This window comes from Mustela lutreola, chromosome 3 (genome assembly GCF_030435805.1).
Source record: "Mustela lutreola isolate mMusLut2 chromosome 3, mMusLut2.pri, whole genome shotgun sequence".
Classification (NCBI taxonomy): domain Eukaryota; kingdom Metazoa; phylum Chordata; class Mammalia; order Carnivora; family Mustelidae; genus Mustela; species Mustela lutreola.
The window spans coordinates 25,658,879-25,680,788 of NC_081292.1; the positions used below are offsets into that span (position 1 = coordinate 25,658,879).

The following is a 21,910-nucleotide window of genomic DNA, read 5'->3' on the forward strand; positions in this document are numbered from 1 at the left end:
ACTTATGTCTTTGATTTTTTATTGCATTTCTAAAATTTCCTGATAACCTATAAATGATTCACTAGATTAATACCTATTTAATTTTATTCAAGAAATTATAAATTGATTTTTTTTAATTTCTACATGTTCATTGTTATTATTTAGAAATTGATTTTTTAAATTCATCTTGTATTCAGTGACTAGACTGAATACACTTAGTAGTTTTAGGAGTTTACTTTGTAGATTGTGTGGGATTTTCTACGTAAATGATCATGTCATTTTAAGTAGAAACAATTTCTTTCTTTCCATGATATATTCCTTTTAATTTATTTTCCATGCCTTATAGACTCAGCAGAACCTGTAGCACAATGTTGAGTAAGAGTCATGTACTGTGTTAGTGATCTTAATAAAATAAAATTCAGTAATTCAACATTGTGATGTTACAGGTTTTGTACATGTTCTTTATCAAGTTTTGGATGTTCCCTGTCTTTCTAATTGCTGAGGGTCTTTATCATCAATGGATGTTGAATTTTATGAAACACTTTTTTTTGTCTATTTATTTGATCATTAAATTTTCTTTTATAACTTGTTGATATGGTGGATTACATTAATTGATTTTCAAAGATTAAGCCAGCCTTCTATAATTTGACTAAATCTCGCTAGATCATGTTGTGTAATTCTTTTTATACCTTGATGAATCAGCTTACTAATATTTTATTGAGAGTTTTGTATTTATTGAGAGGTATTGGTCTAAAGTTTTTGTTTTTTGTTTTTATTTATTTTATGTTTTTGTACTGACTTTGTCTGGTTTTATAAATAATGTAGTACTAACCCTCTAAAATGAGTTGAGAAGTATTCCCTCATCTTCTATTGTCTGAAAAAGAATGGGTAAAATTGTTGTTAATTCTTTATACATTTAGTAGAATTCTCCACTAATATCTGGATATGGAAGTTTTTTTTACTAGTTTTTAATTACAAATTCAATTTTGAAATAGTTATAGTACTATTAAACTTTTCTATTTCATCTTCATTAAATTTTAGTAGCTGGACACAAACACATTATATCTGAAATATAAAGAGATTTTCCTGAGGCATGTGTTTAAATAAAAGTAACATTTTCTACAGCATTCAATTTTTAAAAGAAAAATACCTAGAGATCAGGGAGATAGGGGATATGTGGGAAACTAAGTCAGGGTAGAGATGAGAATAAGCAAGTGGGTAATGTCAGTAAAGGGGGAGTGGGGTTAGAAAGCAAAGAAAATATTAGTGTAGCCACTTCTCTTATTTGCTTTGTAAATACTTTATAACATCTGTCTTCTGAATAATTAGACTGCATAATACAATGCTTAGCCACTTAATGCTCTTGTTAAAATCACATAAGATTGTGTGTTCTGCAATTCAGTGACTTTTAAATATCTAACCAAGAACACAGGCATCCATGTTGGAAAAAAGCACAGCCTGGTCAGTGTGGATATCTGTACAATCCACACACAGAGTACTCATGATTTGCATGGCATGGAAGATTACTGCCTTTAATGTCATCCCAGAAATAGATAACTTTTGTTGTTAAAATAATTTTTTAACCTATAATAGGCTGTAGAATGTAATAGGAACGTTCTGAGTTTTTCTTACTTGACAATTTTTAAAGATGCTGATTTTTACTGAGACTATGAAACACATTTCTATCCAGATATCAGTGAATACATAAAATTAGTAGTTTCTGAAGTAGTTCTATTAAACAGTTGTACAACATGTTATTTGATATTATGTCAAAGTTTGGGAATGGGAGAGTTAACTTTTTTTAAATTTTTTATTTTTTATATACATAAAATATATTTTTATCCCCAGGTGCACAGGTCTGTGAATCACCAGGTTTACACACTTCACAGCACTCACCATAGCACATACCCTCTCCAATGTCCATAACCCCACCCCCCTTCTCCCAACCCCCCTCCCCCCAGCAACCCTCAGTTTGTCTTGTGAGATTAAGAGTCACTTATGGTTTGGCTCCCTCCCAATCCCATCTTGTTTCATTTATTCTTCTCCTACCCCCTTAAGCCCCCATGTTGCATCACCACTTCCTCATATCAGGGAGATCATATGATAGTTGTCTTTCTCTGCTTGACTTATTTCGCTAAGCATGTTACGCTCTAGTTCCATCCACGTTGTCACAAATGGCAAGATTTTATTTCTTTTGATGGCTACATAGTATTCCATTGTATATATATACCACATCTTCTTTATCCATTCATCTGTTGATGGATATCTAGGTTCTTTCCATAGTTTGGCTATTGTGGACATTGCTGCTATAAACATTTGGATGCACGTGCCCTTTGGATCACTACGTTTGTATCTTTAGGGTAAATACCCAGTAGTGCAATTGCTGGGTCATAGGGCAGTTCTATTTTCAACATTTTGAGGAACCTCCATGCTGTTTTCCAGAGTGGTTGCACCAGCTTGCATTTCCACCAACAGTGTAGGAGGGTTCCTCTTTCTCCGCATCCTCGCCAGCATCTGTCATTTCCTGACTTGTTGATTTTAGCCATTCTGACTGGTGTGAGGTGATATCTCATTGTGGTTTTGATTTGTATTTCCCTGATGCCGAGTGATATGGAGAACTTTTTCATATCTGTTTCATTTCTTTGCAGAAATGTCTGTTCATGTCCTCTGCCCATTTCTTGATTGGATTATTTGTTCTTTGGGTGTTGAGTTTGCTAAGTTCTTTATAGATTTTGGACAATAGTCCTTTATCTGATATGTCGTTTGCAAATATCTTCTCCCATTCTGTCAGTTGTCTTTTGATTTTGTTGACTGTTTCCTTTGCTGTGCAAAAGCTTTTGATCTTGATGAAATCCCAATAGTTCATTTTTGCCCTTGCTTCCCTTGCCTTTGGTGATGTTCCTAGGAGGATGTTGCTGTGGCTGACATCGGAGAGGTTGCTACCTGTGTTCTCCTCAAGGATTTTGATGGATTCCTTTCTCACATTGAGGTCTTTCATCCATTTTGAGTCTATTTTTGTGTGTGGTGTAAGGAAATGGACCAATTTCATTTTTTTGCATGTGGCTGTCCAATTTCCTAACACCATTTATTGAAGAGGCTGTCTTTTTTCCATTGGACATTCTTTCCTGCTTTGTCGAAGATGAGTTGACCATAGAGTTGAGGTTCTATTTCTGGGCTCTCTATTCTGTTCCATTGATCTATGTGTCTGTTTTCGTGCCAGTACCATGCTGTCTTGATGATGACAGCTTTATAATAGAGCTTGAAGTTCGGAATTGTGATGCCACCAACTTTGGCTTTCTTTTTCAATATCCCCTTGGCTATTCAAGGTCTTTTCTGTTCCATATAAATTTTAGAATTATTTGTTCCATTTCTTTGAAGAAGATGGATGGTACTTAGATAGGAATTGCAATAAATGTGTAGATTGCTTTAGGTAGCATAGACATTTTCACAATATTTATTCTTCCAATCGAGGATCCTGGAACATTTTTCCTTTTCTTTGTGTCTTCCCCAATTTCTTTCATGAGTACTTTATAGTTTTCTGAGTATAGATTCTGTGCCTCTTTGGTTAGGTTTATTCCTAGGTATCTTATGGTTTGGGGTGCAATTGTAAATGGGATTGACTCCTTAATTTCTCTTTCTTCTGTCTTGTTGTTAGTGTAGAGAAATGCAACTGATTTCTGTGCATTGATTTTATATCCTGACACTTTACTGAATTCCTGTACAAGTTCTACCAGTTTTGGAGTGGAGGCTTTTGGGTTTTCCACATATAGTATCATATCATCTGTGAAGAGTGATAATTTGACTTCTTCTTTGCTGATTTGGGTGCCTTTAATTTCCTTTTGTTGTCTGATTGCTGAGGCTAGGACTTCTAGTACTATGTTGAATAGGAGTGGTGATAATGGACATCCCTGCCTCGTTCCTGACCTTAGCGGAAAAGCTTTCAGTTTTTCTCCATTGAGAATGATATTTGCGGTGGGTTTTTCATAAATGGCTTTGATAATATTGAGGTATGTGCCCTCTATCCCTACACTTTGAAGAGTTTTGATCAGGAAGGGATGCTGTACTTTGTCAAATGCTTTTTCAGTATCAATTGAGAGTATCATATGGTTCTTGTTCTTTCTTTTATTGATGTGTTGTATCACATTGATTGATTTGCGGATATTGAACCAACCTTGCAGCCCTGGAATAAATCCCACTTGGTCGTGGTGAATGATCCTTTTAATGTACAGTTGAATCCTATTGGCTAGTATTTTGGTGAGAATTTTCTAATCTGTGTTCATCAAGGATATTGGTCTATAGCTTTCTTTTTTGATGGGATCCTTGTCTGGTTTTGGGATCAAGGTGATGCTGGCCTCATAAAATGAGTTTGGAAGTTTTCCTTCCATTTATATTTTTTGGAACAGTTTCAGGAGAATAGGAATTAGTTCTTCTTTAAATGTTTGGTAGAATTCCCCCGGGAAGCCATCTGGCCCTGGGCTTTTGTTTGTTTGGAGATTTTTTAATGACTGTTTCAATCTCCTTACTGGTTATGGGTCTGTTCAGGCTTTCTATTTTTTCCTGGTTCAGTTGTGGTAGTTTATATGTTTCTAGGAATGCATCCATTTCTTCCAGATTGTCAAATTTGTTGGCGTAGAGTTGCTCATAGTATGTTCTTATAATAGTTTGTATTTCTTTGGTGTTAATTGTGATCTCTCCTCTTTCATTCATGATTTTATTTATTTGGGTCCTTTCTCTTTTCTTTTTGATAAGTCTGGCCAGGGGCTTATCAGTTTTATTAATTCTTTCTAAGAACCAGCTCCTAGTTTCGTTGATTTGTTCTATTGTTTTTTTGGTTTCTATTTCATTGATTTCAACTCTGATCTTTATGATTTCTCTTCTCCTGCTGGGCTTAGGGTTTCTTTCTTGTTCTTTTCCAGCTCCTTTAGGTGTAGGGTTAGGTTGTGTACCTGAGACCTTTCTTGTTTCTTAAGAAAGGCTTGTACCGCTATATATTTTCCTCTCAGGACTGCCTTTGTTGTGTCCCACAGATTTTGAACCGTTGTATTTCCATTATCATTTGTTTCCATGATTTTTTTCAATTCATATTTAATTTCCCGGTTGACCCATTCATTTTTTAGAAGGATGCTCTTTAGTCTCCATGTATTTGGGTTCTTTCCAAACTTCCTATTATGATTAAGTTCTAGCTTCAGAGCATTGTGGTCTGAAAATATGCAGGGAATGATCCCAATCTTTTGATACCAGTTGAGTCCTGATTTATGACCGAGGATGTGATCTATTCTAGAGAATATTCCATGTGCCCAGAGAAGAATGTGTATTCTGTTCCTTTGGGATAAAATGTTCTAAATATATCTGTGATGCCCATCTGGTCCAATGTGTTGTTTAAGGCCTTTATTTCCTTGCTGATCTTTTGCTTGGATGATCTGTCCATTTCAGTGAGGGGAGTGTTAAAGTCCCCTACCATTATTGCATTATTGTTGATGTGTTTCTTTGATTTTGTTATTAATTGGTTTATATAGTTGGCTGCTCCTATGTTAGGGGCATAGATATTTAAAATTGTTAGATCTTCTTGTTGGACAGACCCTTTGAGTATGATATAGTGTCCTTCCTCATCTCTTATTATAGTCTTTGGCTTAAAATCTAATTGATCTGCTATAAGGAGTGCCACTCCTGCTTTCTTCTGATGTCCATTAGCATGGTAAATTCTTTTCCACCCCCTCACTTTAAATCTGGAGGTATCTTCAGGCTTAAAATGAGTTTCTTGGAGGCAACATATAGATGGGTTTTGTTTTTTTATCCATTCTCATACCCTGTGTTTTTTGATTGGGGCATTTAGCCCGTTAACATTCAGGGTAACTATTGAGAGATATGAATTTAGTGCCATTGTATTGCCTGTAAGGTGAGTGTTACTGTATATTGTCTCTGTTTCTTTCTGATCTACCACTTGTAGGCTGTCTCTTTGCTTAGAGGAGCCCTTTCAATATTTCCTATAGGGCTAGTTTGGTGTTTGCAAATTCTTTCAGTTTTTGTTTGTCCTGGAAGCTTTTAATCTCCCCTTCTATTTTCAATTATAGCCTAGCTGGATATAGTATTCTTGGCTGCATGTTTTTCTCGTTTAGTGCTCTGAATATATCATGCCAGCTCTTTCTGGCCTGCCAGGTCTCTGGATAAGTCAGCTGCCAATCTAATATTTTTACCATTGTATGTTACAGACTTCTTTTCCCTGGCTGCTTTCAGGATTTTCTCTTTGTCACTAAGGCTTGTAAATTTTACTATTAGGTGACGGGGTGTGGGCCGATTCTTATTAATTTTGTGGGGCGTTCTGTGTTCCTCCTGAATTTTGATGCTTGTTCTCTTTGCCGTATTGGGGAAATTCTCCCTAATAATTCTCTCCAATATACCTACTGCTCCCCTCTCTCTTTCTTCTTCTTCTGGAATCCCAATTATTCTAATGTTGTTTTGTCTTATGGTGTCACTTATCTCTTGAATTCTCCCCTCGTGGTCCAGTAACTGTTTGTCCCTCTTTTGCTCAGCTTATTTATTCTCTGTCATTTGGTCTTTTATATCTCTAATTCTTTCTTCTGCCTCATTTATCCTAGCAGTGAGAACCTCCATTTTTTATTGCACCTGATTAATAGCTTTTTTGATTCAAATTGGTTAGATTTTAGTTCTTTTATTTCTCCAGAAAGGGCTTTTATATCTCCCGAGAGGGTTTCTCTAATATCTTCCATGCCTTTTTCGAGCCTGGCTAGAACCTTTGAATTGTCATTCTGAACTCTAGATCTGACATATTACCAATGTCTGTATTGATTAGGGCCCTAGCCTTCAGTACTTCCTCTTGTTCTTTTTTTTGTGGTGAATTTTTCTGCCTTGTCATTTTGTCCAGATAAGAGTATATGAAGGAGCAAGTAAAATACTAAAAGGGTGGCAACAACCCCCAGAAAATATGCTTTAACCAAATCAGAAGAGATCCCAAATCATGACGGGGGAGAAAGGGGATAAAAAGTGGTTCAGAAAGAAAAAGAAAAAAAAATAAAGAATTAAAAAAAGAAAATGAATAAAGAAAAGTATAAAAAGAAAAAATATATATATTAGATAAACTAGTAAAAAATGATAAAAAAAGAAAAGGGCAAAGGTTTAAAAAAATTTAGCATAAGAAAAGAAAAAAAATGAAAAAAAAATTAAATTAACTGCAAGACTAAAAAATCAAAGGTAGAAAGCCATGAGTTCCGTGCTTTGCTTTCTCCTCCTCTGGAATTCTGCTGCTATTGAAACCGCAGTCCTTGGTAGGTGAACTTGGTCTTGGCTGGATTTCTTGTTGATCTTCTGGGGGAGGGGCCTGTTGTAGCGATTCTCAAGTGTCTTTGCCCCAGGCGGAATTTCACCGCTCTTACCAGGGGCCGGGCTGAGTAATCAGTTCTGGTTTGCTTTCAGGAGCTTTTGTTCCCTGAACGCTTTCTGTAGAGTTCTGGAGGACAGGAATACAAATGGCAGCCTCCTGGTCTCCGGCCTGAAGGAGCCGAGAGCCCGGGGCCCACTCCTCAGTGCGCCGTCAGAGAACAGCGCCCAGTCACTTCCGTCTTCCTGACCTTCGGCCGCGCTCTGAGCTCACCGAGCCTGCGACTGGTTCAAGGTAACCCCAAGCTCTGAGCTTACTGTCGGCTCTGTCTCTGTAGCTGGCTTCCCCATTCCAATACCCGCAAGCTCTGTGACACTCAGACATCCCCGATCCTTCTGTGACCCTGCGGGACCTGAGGCCATGCTGACCCCGTGTGGGCTTCACCCCGGTTTATCCTCTGGAGCGATATCCCTCAGTAGAACAGACTTTTAAAAGTCCCGAGTTTGTGCTCTGTTGCTCCGCTGCTTGCCAGGAGCCGGCCCCTCCCCCCGGGGTCTATTTTCCTGTCGCTTTGGATTCACTTCTCTGCCAGTCCTACCTTTCAGAAAGTGGTTGTTTCTCTGTTTCTAGAGTTGCTGTTCTTCTTCTCTTCAATCTGCCGATGGATTTGCAGGTGTTTGCAATCTTCAGATAAGCTATTAGCTGATCTCCTGCTAGCTGAAGTAGTCTCAGCCTGCTACTTCTCCGCCATCTTGACCGAGAGTTAACTTTTTAAATAAATAAAAGAAATTCTGTATTAAAACTTCACAAAAAAATACAGGAGTGAGAGATATGGTTATAAAACAACAATTCAGTATCTTTTTTTACTGTGGTACCATCCCTCATCCCCAAAGGCAGTTTTTGTTGCTAATATTTATTAGAACACACTATGAGAAATGTTATAATTATTTAACTTGATAGGCATCTGTTCATCATCTATAAATTAAAATATGCTTATAGGTTCAGGGATAAATCCAATGTCATTCCTCCTTCTAACTCTGTATCTATATAACATGTACAATATAATCACATGAATGTTGTGAGAAGTGCCTAAGAAGTGAGCCTGGTGGTAGGTATTACGGAGGGCACATATTGCATGGAGCACTGGATGTGGTGCATAAACAATAAATGCTGGAACACTGAAAAGAAATAAAATTTTAAAAAAGTACTAAAAGAGGGCACATGCACAAACAGCTTATATTCATGTATTTCTTGATAAATAGCATCAGTGTACATCTGCTATTCATCAATCATTGTGTTCAGCACCAGGAGCTTAATAACCTACCTTCAAAAGAAATGTAAAATAGTAGTGAGGATGGAAAACTTACTACTATACAAAATAATAATGATATGCTAAGATTATGCAGAGGAGATTCGGTATTTCTCGCAATCTTGAAACTTTAAGACTTGGCTTCACTGTGAATGATGAAGTAAGCAAATGAAAGTAAAAAAAATAGAGAGAGACATTTTAGCCTTAAAGAGAAGTTCATGAAAAGTTCTTGAGTTAAGATGAAAGGATGAATTTTAGGAAATTTTTATAGGTCAAAGTAAGACAATTGGTCTCACACAATCTTGGACAACAGAGGAATCCAGAGAATAGAAGTGGGTCAAAAGAAGTAAAAGAGGAAAGGGGAAATAAGGGAGAGAGAGCAGGAAAGAGAAAGAAGTAAAATTGGAGGGTGCAGTAGAAGTAGGTGGGGAGAGTGAGTTTTTTGATGATTAGAATAATTATGGGTATGAGGTCTGACTGTGCTTGAGGGTACTAAAGATGAGGAAAGACAGGTCATTAGATTTGAATGATTTTAGGGCATTGGAAAGATTAAAAAAAAAAAAAAGATTATAAAGCCCAAACAGGACACCTGTTGTTGCAAGTGCTTACTTTCAGAGAGTTGAGAACCAAAGGTCAGAGGATAACAGCAGTAAGTATCTGACAAGAGAGTTATAAACCAAAGACATAGGCTCAAAATAGATTTCAACACACTTCTGAAAACTGGTGAAGATCTGTGATTCTCTCAGATTTCCTATGCTTAACTGATTAAAATATTTTGTGCTGCTTACAGTTACATTCTCTGAGGCACTATCCACAATAAAAAAGGTTGCATCTGATTTTAAATATAAGTTTATTAAAATGAATAAGTAAATATCAGTTCATGATTAGTTACTTATTTCTGCAGGAGATTAAAAAATAAAAAAATTATAAAGTGTAATATTGGCAAGTTACACTGTATTATTATATTTCTGCACTAAATATGTAATGAAATTTGATATCATTATTAAATTACTATGTCCATTCTAATTTATTAATTACTCAAAAGACACGTTTTGGATTCTTCTTGGATACATATCATAATAGTAAGCTATAAATTTATGACATTTAATCATTATCATATTTTTCTTTGATTTAATTCTCCTAAAATCCAGGTTAGCAATTTAAAATTTAATCATGTGTATGGCTGTTTTGAGTGTAAAATGGAAAATACATTAGAACAAGTGAAACCTCATTTCCAGATATTTTTTTTCTTTTTTCTCACCATAACATACCATCCCCAATGACTATCACTCAGCCACCCTATCCCTCCCACCCCTCTCCACTCTGACAACCCTTAGTTTGTTTCCTGAGATTAAGAGTCTCATATGGTTTGTCTCTCTCTCTCTTGTTTCATCTTATTTCATTTTTCCTCCCTTCCCCTAAGATCCTCTGCCTTGTTTCTCAAATTCCTCATATCAGTGAGATCATATGATAATTGGCTTTCTCTGACTTATTTCACTTATCATAATACCCTATAATTCCATCCACATCATTGCAAATGACAAGATTTCCCTTTTTTGGTGGCTGCATAGTATTCTATTGTAAATATATACCACAAATTCTTCATCCATTGATGTACATCTCTTGATGTACATCTAGGATCTTTGCATATTTTGGCTATTATGGATATTGCTGATATTAACATTCAGGTGCACATGCCCTTCAGGTCACTATATTTGTATCTTTAGGGAAATTATCCAGTAGTGCAGTTGTTGGGTCATGGGGTAGCTCTATTTTCAACTTTTTGAGGAACCTCCATGCTGTTTTCCAGAGTGGGTGCACCAGCTTGCATTCCCACCAACAGTGTAGGAGGGTTACTCTTTTTCTGCATCCTTGCCACCATCTGCCATTTCCTAACTTGTTAATGTTAGCCATTCTAACTGGTGTGAGGCGGTATCTCACTCTGGTTTTGATTTGTATTTCCCTGATGGTGAGTGACATGGAGCACTTTTTCATGTGTCTTCTGGCCAGCTGGATGTCTTCTTTGCAGAAATGTCTGTTTATGTCTTCTGCCCATTTCTTGATTGGATTATTTGTTCTGTGGGTGTTGAGTCTGATAAGTTCTTTATAGATTTGGGATACTAGCCCTTTATCTGATATGTCACTTGCGAATATCTTCTCCCATTCTGACAGTTGACTTTTTCCTTTACTGTGCAAAAGCTTTTGATCTAGATGAGGTCCCAATAGTCATTTTTGGCCTTGCTTCCCCTTGTCTTTGGTGATGTTTTAAGAAGTTGCTGTGGCTGAGGTTGAAGAGATTGCTGCCTGTGTTCTCCTCAATGATTTTGATGGATTCCTGTCTCACATTGAGGTCTTTCATCCATTTTGAGTCTATTTTTGTGTGTGGTGTAAGGGAATGATCAAGTTTTATTCTTCTGCATGTGGCTGTCCAATTTTCCCAACACCATTTGTTCGAGAAACTTTCTTTTTCCCATTGGACATTCTTTCCTGCTTTGCCAAGGATTAGTTGACCATAGAGTTGAAGGTCTATTTCTGGACTCTCTATTTTGTTCCACTGATCTATGTGTCTGTTTTTGTGCCAGTACCATACTGTCTTGATGATGACAGCTTTATAATAGAGCTTGATGTCTGGAATTGTGATGCCACCAACTCTGGCTTTCTTTTTCAACATTCTTCTGGCTATTTGGGATATTTTCTGGTTCCATATAAATTTTAGGATTATTGGTTCCATTTCTTTGAAAAAAAAACATATGGTATTTTGATAGGGATTGCACTAATGTGTAGATTGCTTTAGATAGCATAGACATTTTCACAATATTTGTTCTAATCCATGAGCATGGAATGTTTTTTCATTTCTTTGTGTCTCCCTCAATTTCTTTCATGAATACTCTCTAGTTTTCTGAGTATAGATTCTTTGATACTTTGTTTAGATTTATTCCTAGGTATTTTATGGTTTGGGGTGCAATTGTAAATGGGATCAATTCCTTAATTTCTCTTTCTTCTGTCTTGCTGTTGATATATAGAAATGCAACTGATTTCTGTGCATTGGTTTTTTATCCTGACACTACTGAATTCATGTATGAGTTCTAGCAATTTTGGAGAAAAGTCTTTTGGGTTTCCCACATAAAGTATCATATCATCTGCAAAGAGTGAGAGTTTGACTTCTTTCCAATTCTGATGCCTTTTATTTCTTTTTCTTGTCTGTTCGCTGAGGCTAGGACCTCTAGTACCATATTGAATAGCAGTGGTGATAGAGGACATCCTGTTAGAGGACATTCTTGCCCTTAGGGGAAAAGCTCTCAGTTGTTTCCCCTTAAAATGATATTCATTGTGGGTTTTTCATAGATGGCTTTGATGATAATGAGGTATGTATTGTCTATGCCTACACTGTGAAGAGTTTTGATCAAGAAAGAATGCTGTGCTTTGTCAAATGCTTTTTCAGCATCTATTGAGAGTATCATATGGTTCTTGTTCTTTCTTTTATTAATGTATTATATCACATTGATTGATTTGTGATATTGAGCCAACTTTGCAGCCCAGGAATAAATTCTGTTAGCTCATGGTGAATAACTCATTCACTGTACTGTTGGAGCTTATTGGCTTATTTTGGTGAGAATTTTTGCATCTGTTTTTCAGGGATATTGGTCTATAATCCTCCTTGGTATTTGGTCTTTGTCTGGTTTGGGGATCAAGGTAATGCTGTCCTCATAAAACAAGTTTGGAAGTTTTCCTTCCATTTCAATTTTTTGGAAGAGTTTCAGGAGAATAGGTATTAATTCTACTTTAAATGTTTAGTAGAATTCCCCTGGGAAGCCATCTGATCCTGGCTCTTGTTTGTTGGGAGATTTTTGATGACTGCTTCAATCTCCTTATTGGTTATGGGTCTGTTCAGGTTTTCTATTTCTTCCTGGTTCTGTTTTGGTAGTTTATCTGTCCCGAGGAATACATCAATTTCTTCCTACTTATCTAATTTGCTGGGGTATAGTTGCTCATAATATGTTCTTATACTTGTTTGTATTTCTTTGGTATTGGTTGTGATCTCTCCTCTTTCATTTATGATTTTATTAATTTGGGTCCTTTCTCTTTTCTTTTTGATAATTCTGGCCAGGGGTTTATCAATCTTATTAATTCTTTCAAAGAACCAGCTCTTAGTTTCATTGATCTGTTCTATTGTTATTATGGTTTCTATTTCATTGCTTTATGCTCTGATTTTTATGATTCTCTTCTCTTGCTGGGTTTAGACTTTCTTTGCTGTTCTTCAGCTCCTTGAGATGTAGGGTTAAGTTGTGTGTTTGCAATCTTTCTTGTTTCCTGAGCAAGACTTGCATTGCTATTTACTTTCCTCTCCGGATGGCCTTTACTGTGTTCCAAAGATTTTGAACAGCTGTGTTTTCATTTTCATTTGTTTCCATGAATTTTTTCCATTCTTCTTTAATTTCACGGTTGACCCATTCATTCTTTAGTAAGATGCTTTTCGGCCTCCATATTTTTTAGTTCTTTCCAACATTCCTCTTATGATTGAGTTCTAGTGTTGTGGTCCAAAAATATGCTAGGAATGACCCTAATCTTTTACCAGCTGAGACCTGATTTTTGACCCAGGATGTGATCTATTTTGGACAATGTTCATGTACACTAGAGAAGAAAGTTCATTCTGTTGCTTTATGAAGGAATGTTCTGTATGTATTCGTGATATCCATTTGGTCCAGTGTGTCATTTAAAGCTGTTGATCTTTTTCTTAAATGATCTGTCCATTTCTTTGAGGGGGGTGTTAAAGTCCCCTACTATTATTGTATTATTTTGATGTGTTTCTTTTATTTTGTTATTGGTTTATATAATTAGTTACTCCCATATTAGGGGCATAGATATTTAAAAGTGTTAGTTCTTGTTGGACAGATCCTTTTAGTATGGTATACTGTCTTTTCTCATATCTTATTATAGTCTTTGGCCTAAAATCCAATTTATCTGATATATGGGTTGTTACGCCAGTTTTCTTCTGATGTCCACTAGCATGGTAAATTGTTTTTCACCCCCTCACTTTAAATCTGCAGGTGTCTTTGAGTCCAAAATGACTTTCTTGCAGATAGAATATCAATGGGTCTTGGTTTGTTATCCATTATGATAATTTGTGTCTTTTTATTGGGGGCATTTAGCCCATTTACATTCAGGGTAACTATTGAAAGATATTAATTTAGTGCCCTTGTATTGCCTCTAAGGTGACTGTTACTCCATATTGTCTCTTTTCCTTTATGTCCTGTGTAACTTTTAGGCTCTCTCTTTGCTTAGAGGACCCCTTTCAATATTTCCATAGGGCTGGTTTGGTGTTTGTAAATATTTTTATTTTTGTTTGTCCTGGAAGTTTTCTAGGTTTCCTTCTATTTTCAATGATAGTTTAGCTGGATATATTATTCTTGGCTGCACATTTTTTTTCGTTTGGTGCTCTGAATATATCATGCCAGTACTTTCTGAACTGCTAGGTCTCTTTGGATAGGTCTACTGCCAATCCAATATTTCTACCATTGTGTGTTATAGACCTCTTGTCTGGGGCTGCTTTCAGGATTTTCTCTTTGTCACTGAGAAGTTGTAAGTTTTACTATGAGATGATGGGTTGTTGACCTATTTTAATTGATTTTGAGGGGGTTTCTCTGTGCCTCCTGGATTTTGATGCTTGTTCCCTTTGCCAAGTTAGGGAAATTTTCTACTACAATTTGCTCCAATTACTTTCTGATGCCTTGTCTTCTTCTGGGATCCCAATTATTCTAATATTGTTTCATCTTATGGTATCACTTATCTCTTGAATTAACCCCTTGTGGTCCAGTAGTTGTGTATCTTTCTTTTTCTCAGCTTCTTTCTTCTCCATCATTTTGTCTTCTATAACACTGATTCTCTTCTTCCTCATTTATCCTAGCAGTATAAGCTTCCATTTTTACTGCACCTCATTAATAGCTCTTTTGATTTCAACTTGGTTAGATTTTAGTTTTCTTTTATTTCTCCAGAAAGGGCTTCTCTAGTATCTTTTATGCTATTCTCAAGCCCAGCTAGCACGTTTATAATCTTCATTCTGAATCCAGTTCTGACATCTTAGTAATGTGTGTATTGATTAGGTTCCTAGCCTTGTTCTTGCTTTTGAGGTGAGTTTTTCTGCTTTTCATTTTAACCAGATAATAATTAATAAATGAGAGAACAAAATACTAAAAGGGTATCAATGACCCCAGAAAAATATGCACTGATCAAATCAAAAGAGTTCTGAAACTGGGGATGTGTGTGTGTGTGTGTGTGTGTGTGTGTATTTCTGTATTTTGGTCTGTTAGAGGAAACTGCCTCCCAAAGTTTTAAAGAAAGAAAAGCATATATTTATATACAAAAATAAGGGTAAACACAATGAAGGGATAGAATATGACTGTAAGATGAAATTATAAAAGATTCTAAAAAAAGAATAAGGTAAGGAGCTGGTTGAAAAAAAAGAGAAAAAAAAGGAAAGAATGTGATCAGTCTGGAGACAAGAACAAAACCATATTTTAGATTTAGGGCATATTTTGATCTGTTAGAAGAAACTATATCCCAAAATTTTAAAGAAAAACTTTTATCTATACAAAAAATAAGGTTATATACAATGAAAGGATGTAATATGACTATAATAATGAAAATTTAAAAAAGTAAAAAGTATTGATAAGATAAAATAGTTTAAAAGGTTAAAATAGGAAAGAGGAAAAGTTTTAAAAAATAGAATAAGATAAAAACAACATTAAAAAAAATTAACTTTGAAAGACTAAAGAATCGTGGGATAAAAGCCATGAATTCTATGTGCTATATTTTCCTAGCCCTGGTGTTTTGCAGTTCTCATTGATCACTAAACTTGTTTTTCTACTGGATGTTCTCTCCAATTTTCTGGAGGAAGGTCCTGTTGCAGTTATTCTTAAATGTCTGATCAAAGTGGAATTTCACCACTCTTGCCAGGGTTCAGGCTACGTAATCTGCTCACATTTGCTCTTGGTGCCTTTTGTTCCCTGAGCACTTTCTGTAGAGCTTTGGAAGTTAGAATGAAAATGGCAGCCTCCAAATCTCCAACCCAGAGGAGCCGAGAGCTCAGGGCCCCAGTCCTCAGTGCAGCTTCAGAGATAAGCAGTCTGTCACTCCTTTCTCTCTGGCCAGTAGCTGTGTTCCATGCTCCCCCATCCTCTTAGCAAGTGTTTCTATCTCTGGCACATGGCCCCATTTGGAGTCTTTAATCCTAGCAGATTCCTGTGGCACATTCCCCACCATTCCTCCCAGTAGAGGAAGGGGTAGGTCTCCTCATATCTCCCACTTGTGGGATCCCTGCTTGAAAAATAATGGCCTGAATGTGCCTTGGATCATGGTTTAAGGTAACCCTGAACATAGAGCTCACTTCTCAGTTCCATCTCTACAGCCAGCTTCCCCACTCTGATACCTAAGAACTCTGCTGCACTCAGGCACTCCTGGTCTTTCTGTGACCCCATAGGTCCTGAGACTACACTGTCCTTGCTAGGTCTCATCTTCCTGCTTAGACTCTGGAGCAATAGTCCTCAGTGGAACAGACTTCTAAAAGTTCTGACTTTGTGCTCCACAGGAGCCAGCCCCTCCCTTTGCAATCTCTCTTCCCATGTATCATCTCAAATTCACTTCTCTGCACATTTTACCTTAGAAAATGTGGTCACTTTTCTGTTCATAAAATTGCTACTATTCTTCTCTTCAATCTCCTGTTGAGTTGATAGGTCTTCAGAATGGTTTGATAACTATCTAGTTGAATTCCTGGGAACAGGCAAAATTTAAGTCTGCCAATCTATCATCTTGCTCCTCCTCCTCTAGACATTCTTTATCATATTACTTTTTAATGTTTTTGTACATCTCTTGCCACCATCTGAAATTATCTTGAGTTATCTTTGTGACTTTCTTTATTTTCACTTTGCAAGATTGTGGATCTTCTTTGTAGTATTTACTACTGTATTTCCAACCCTTAGTGTCATTGTTTGTTATATAATCAGTGCTCAGTAAATAATTGTTGAATACACTAAATCTCTTTGTTATCCAGAAGACTTTGTACTAGAATGAACCCCTATATACTTACCTTCAAATGACCATAGTGAGATAAGGATAACAATGATTTATATTTAGGAAATATCTCCTTTAGTACTTAATAAATTATCTGAGTTAATTTAATGGAATCATTGTAGGTAGAATTTATGCTCAATCCTCCATTTTCTAGATGTCCTGATAGCATATGAAATATGGTACAGAAATATTTATATGCATTTCCCAGATAACTCCATAAGATATAGACAAAGCCATATTATATAAATTATTCTTAATAATATGCAGGACTAGGAGACTATCATTGGGAAGGAGAGATACTGTGATACACTTGCTTTCTGGTTCAGTGATTTGGCTTACCTATAGTTCTGCTTCATAAACTGAAACATTGAAGCTGTCAGAAATATCTTCTTATATGCACCCCTGTTAAATTGTCATTATTTCCTCCATCTCATGTGCATTGTGCTTCTAGCTACTGTAGCTCTAATGTATTCAGTTCCACCTTTTTCAATTCCTAAAGGTGAATTCAGGTTGCAAACTATAGTTCCATGGTAGCTATTAGTTGCCTTTTCTACCCTCTGTTGCTGAAATTATCTTTGATGTCCCTAGGAAAGATGGGAAGTTTATCCATTTTATTGTCTGTTTCATCTTCTTTCCTCTCTTGTTGATGTCCTTGTTGAGTTCTTTCTCATTTATTGGATCTTCTAAGGACTTCTCTCCAAACTCTGTACTTTAATGTATTACAACCATCCATGTATTATAGTCTCATTATACTTAGAAATGTGTGCAGACTGTCTAAAATAATTTAAGCTTTCCCTAGTGGATATTTATGGGCATGAAATTGAGGAAGTGAAGAAAACCAAATTGTAAATCAAATCCTGGCATGGAATATGCTAGTCTATTGAAAATATAATTGTATCAAATCTAAATACTTTCTCTTTGAAATTGCTTTTCAAACCAAACCAACCAACAAGCAAGCAAAGGAAAACAAAACCTGGATGGTTTTGAAAGTAATGAAGTAAAAATTTTAAACTTCAGTGTTAACGTTAAAATCATATACATATCTTTATTTGCTAAGTTCAGATATGAACAAAGCAGGCAGTTGCAACAATAAATAGAGTCACCTCTATGAAAAGAGAGCGAAAATAGGACATTAATAGAGAAAAGTTTGAGAAAATGCATTCCAAAGCAGAGCGAGGGATAAGAACCTATCTTGTTCATGTTAGAATCATGAACATTAAATCACACAATTATATTGCCAAGACCATTCTATTCACCTGTGCATATCCCTTTGCCCACAATGATACAGTAGAGGTGAATTCATATTTCTATACCATGACAGATAGCCATCAATGGAAAATGATGGCTAATTCCCAAATATTGTGGGAAAGTAGGTTTTGGGAGAAATAAGGGAACAGTTTGGATAAAGGGTCCTTACATCACCATGTCTACATCTCAACACTGAATAATGTGTACAGCATCTATTCCAATCTCCTCATATGGGTACCCTAGAGTGACTGCCTGCAAAGCACTAAGAGTTGTAATCACCACCCCCAACAAACACACACACACACACACACACACACCAGCTATTTTGCTGTGTGTTGAAGAAAAGCAAAAGCTTTGAAGAATAGTAAGGATACACCATATACTGGTTATTAGGAAACCTTAATGAAGAACTCTCCTTCACTAAAATAATAATAGTAATAGTCTAGTATTATTATAGTAATAGTCTAGCTTTTGAGAATATTTTACTTTGACTTTATAGCACACACCTAGGATTTAAATGTGTAAGTATGTGGGTGTAATATTCCTTTGTGAATGAAATTAGAGAAACTGCTTCCCTGGAAGTCTTCAAAGGACATACAGCAGGAGTGTTACTTCATCTCTTAACCATGACCAGTATCTGGGGCATAGTTCCAAAACTTTTACTCTAGGTATCTTGCTTTAAGGAGACTATGAATTGGTACCTTTGTGACTAAATATATGGAGAATAATGATACATCCAAAATACAATCGTTTTCTGTCTGTCACTTGGGGCAGCCCTCCAGTGCATTATAGAAGTACATATTATGAAACATAATTACAAAAATTTGTAGTATTAGAAATCACATTAAAAGAGTGGTTGCCCTATGAAAAGAAATTGGGAAATTTGCCATAGAATATGAAATATAGAAAATACATTAGGTGATAACAGTATATCAATTGCTTTGAAGTCTTTCTATTTTCTAACTATACTTTATCAACATATATTTGAGGAGCATAAAGATCAGCACCATTAGCTCAGCCTCTTTTATGCTTATTATTATCTAGGCAATAAATTGGGCTGAATAAAAAATTATTTCCAGTTCACAGTTTATTTTATTAATATATGAATCTGATTAAAAAGCACATTTGGAGTTGCAGCATTCTATCATTGACTTTCCTATGCATAGAATAACTAATTTATTTGTATTTAAAAATTAACAATGTAATGTCATGAATATTATATACAGGTAGACATTTCTCTGGGTCCCAATTCAGTGAAAAAATGTACTGGTGAAAAATTTTTAAAAATTTTTTTGTTGTTGTCTTTTGTAATTCAGGTTATCTGGAATGAATATACCACCACCAATTATCAGCAACAAAAACTGGCTCAGACTGCATTTTGTTACAGACAGCAATCACCGATATCGTGGATTTAGTGCTCCCTATCAAGGTATGTTTAATGAATTCCTCTGTCTCTTTTGATATGTGAAATGATCTTGGTATATACAGCCAGATTTTGCAATAGAAGCAAGATACCTTTTGCATTAATGAATAGTAATTTGAATAAGCAAAAATAGTCATTCTCTTGCTGAGGTAATAATGTGATAACTAATTACAGTAGAAAAGTTAGTTGGTTTTTATAACACCATGTTCAAAACAGAGAATATTATGACCTCTGAGAGATAATATGTGACAGATGTCATGTTTACTTTATAAACATGAAGTGCTTCAGCCAATAGGCATGCTTCCTAAAGCTGTACCACAAAACACTGCAGAAAACCTGCAGTTGTAAATAGGCTATCAATTGAAATCCATTTTCCTATACAGTGTGTTTGCTATTGCTAGTTTAATTAACCTTGTTAGGATTATGATCCACTATTTTTATTAAGAGGCATAATTTTGAATAAGAGGGATATAGTATTTGATGTATTAACTTGAAAAATCTCTTTATTTAGAACAAGATTATTATGAAGATGGAGTGTTAATGAAAATGTAGCTTCTACAATATTTATTAACATTATGTGGGTTTAGTGTACTTTATCCTCAGACTACTTATGTAAATAATTCATTTCATTCTCAGTAGTGTATCAGCTCCTGTTAAGGGAATCGTGAGCACTGCCATAGTTACATTTTTCCATTTATCTGTTTTTCTTTTTTTATTTAATGCTTTCTGTTTTAGTAGTCTTAAGTCTTAGGCACTATACAAATTTAATATGGTGAGTTTAGGCAGCTTATAATTAATACCTAAAATGTTATTAGGCCACATACTGTTTTCTGGAATACAAATTTCAACAATTAATTTATACTTTGAAGACCAGTAACCTATCTATAGATGTCCTTTCAATGAGATTTCTGACAATAATAGTAACAGATTAATGTGATTGGTATTTTGACATTTATAATAATGTACTGGGTATTATTGTAATAAAAATCTCTAAAATAATAACTTAAAACTAAAGATTTTGAACAAAATCCACTGTAGAAAAATCTATAATTTCTACTGCTAATGTAGTTAATTTGAGTGGAAGCATGAATGAAAATATGCTCTTAAATCCTTTCTCATAACAGAATATATTACTCATCATAAAATACTATATTTTAAAATTGAAATTTAAATATGCATAGAAAATTACTTTTATATATTTTATTAAAAATAGCTGTCCAGAGCATAGTAACTTGAATCTTACCAGTTTCAGCCAGTGTCACTTTTAAATTGGAAATAATATTTTTTTGAATTTCCAATTTCAATATCTAAAACTTTTTTGTACTTCAGGAATCAGAGGACTCTTTTTCTATAAAAAATCTTGCAGAGCTTCTTTACCTCTCTGGGTTGACCCCTTCCTTTTGGAGTTTTCTAGCGGCATGATTTTATATCTCTAATTCTCCTCTTCAATGGGTTAAAGCAGATGGCATGGCAGAAATTCAAAAGACTATCATCTTTGACTCATGTGGTGATCTTTTCTACTAGATTCATGGCATCTTTCAGTGAGATGTCTTTCTTCCTTATCTGAATAGAAAAAAAGTATTTTATATTTAAATGTGGAGGGAAAAAATGATCTATCTCAAAAATAAAATGATACTTCATTTGCTTTATGTAGTATAGTTTCATGAAACTGGTATCTTTAGATAGGGCTGTTTAGCATCATAAGGCAATAGTGCTAAGCTTCCAGTAGATTTGTGTATGTAATTATTATTTTCAGTATTCTACTTGCTGATCTTAAATTGACTTTTATAGTGCCTTCAGGTTCAATTTGATTTTCTAGCATTGCCTACCTGGTTTCAGGAGTGAAAAAGAGCCTAACAATGAATTCACTGCAATAAAATAGAAAGGAAGTATTTTATGGGAGATGCATTTTTTTCTATTTTCTTCAGCAAAAGGAGTTCAAAGATGATAATTTTTGGTGTAATCTATATATAGAGGAAATAAAGTGGCCTACAAAAATGGAAGCTATGATTTTACAACATGATCAAGAAAAAGTTTTATTATATAAAAATCCACCTTTGCATGTATCCTTTTAAAACTTTTGTCATTTAGGCCTGATTTTTCTAATACATTATGTCCAAACAGTATTTTACCTAGACAACATAAATTCATTTGGAGAAGTATTTCTTGAAACTATAAACAAATTTAGGTAAATAAATAAATAAATAAATACCCAAGAAGCTAACTTAAGTAGCTTAAAATTCATATTTTGACAATCTGAAAGATATGCCCTAGCATGAAATGCTAATCTTCCTGTTTTACATTGTTCTATGCTACCATTTAATATCACTGGTACCTTAATTAAAGACAATGAAACAGAACAAAAATTATGGAGAACCAGGTCTCCATGTAATATAGCTTCTTAATAACTCACAAACTTATTGAGTACCCAGTGATTATTACTGAATTATCTATTCTTTTGAAATTGTTTCATATTTTAATGAAGCTCTAGGTTTCCAAAGACTGAATAGTTTCTCCATAGCGTATTTGTTTAACCTGTGTTTTTTAT

The 21,910-nt window shown here is 35.2% G+C and overlaps 1 protein-coding gene across 2 annotated transcripts in view; it reads left to right on the forward strand.

The window, feature by feature from the left end:
* Window positions 1-21,910, forward strand: part of CSMD3 (CUB and Sushi multiple domains 3) — a 1,244,673-nt gene that overhangs the window by 419,146 nt on the left and 803,617 nt on the right. For both annotated transcript variants that reach the window (XM_059165746.1, XM_059165745.1), the window contains exon 6: window positions 19,256-19,368. In XM_059165746.1, the coding sequence (XP_059021729.1) occupies window positions 19,256-19,368 (113 nt within the window). The remainder of the gene's footprint in view (window positions 1-19,255; window positions 19,369-21,910) is intronic.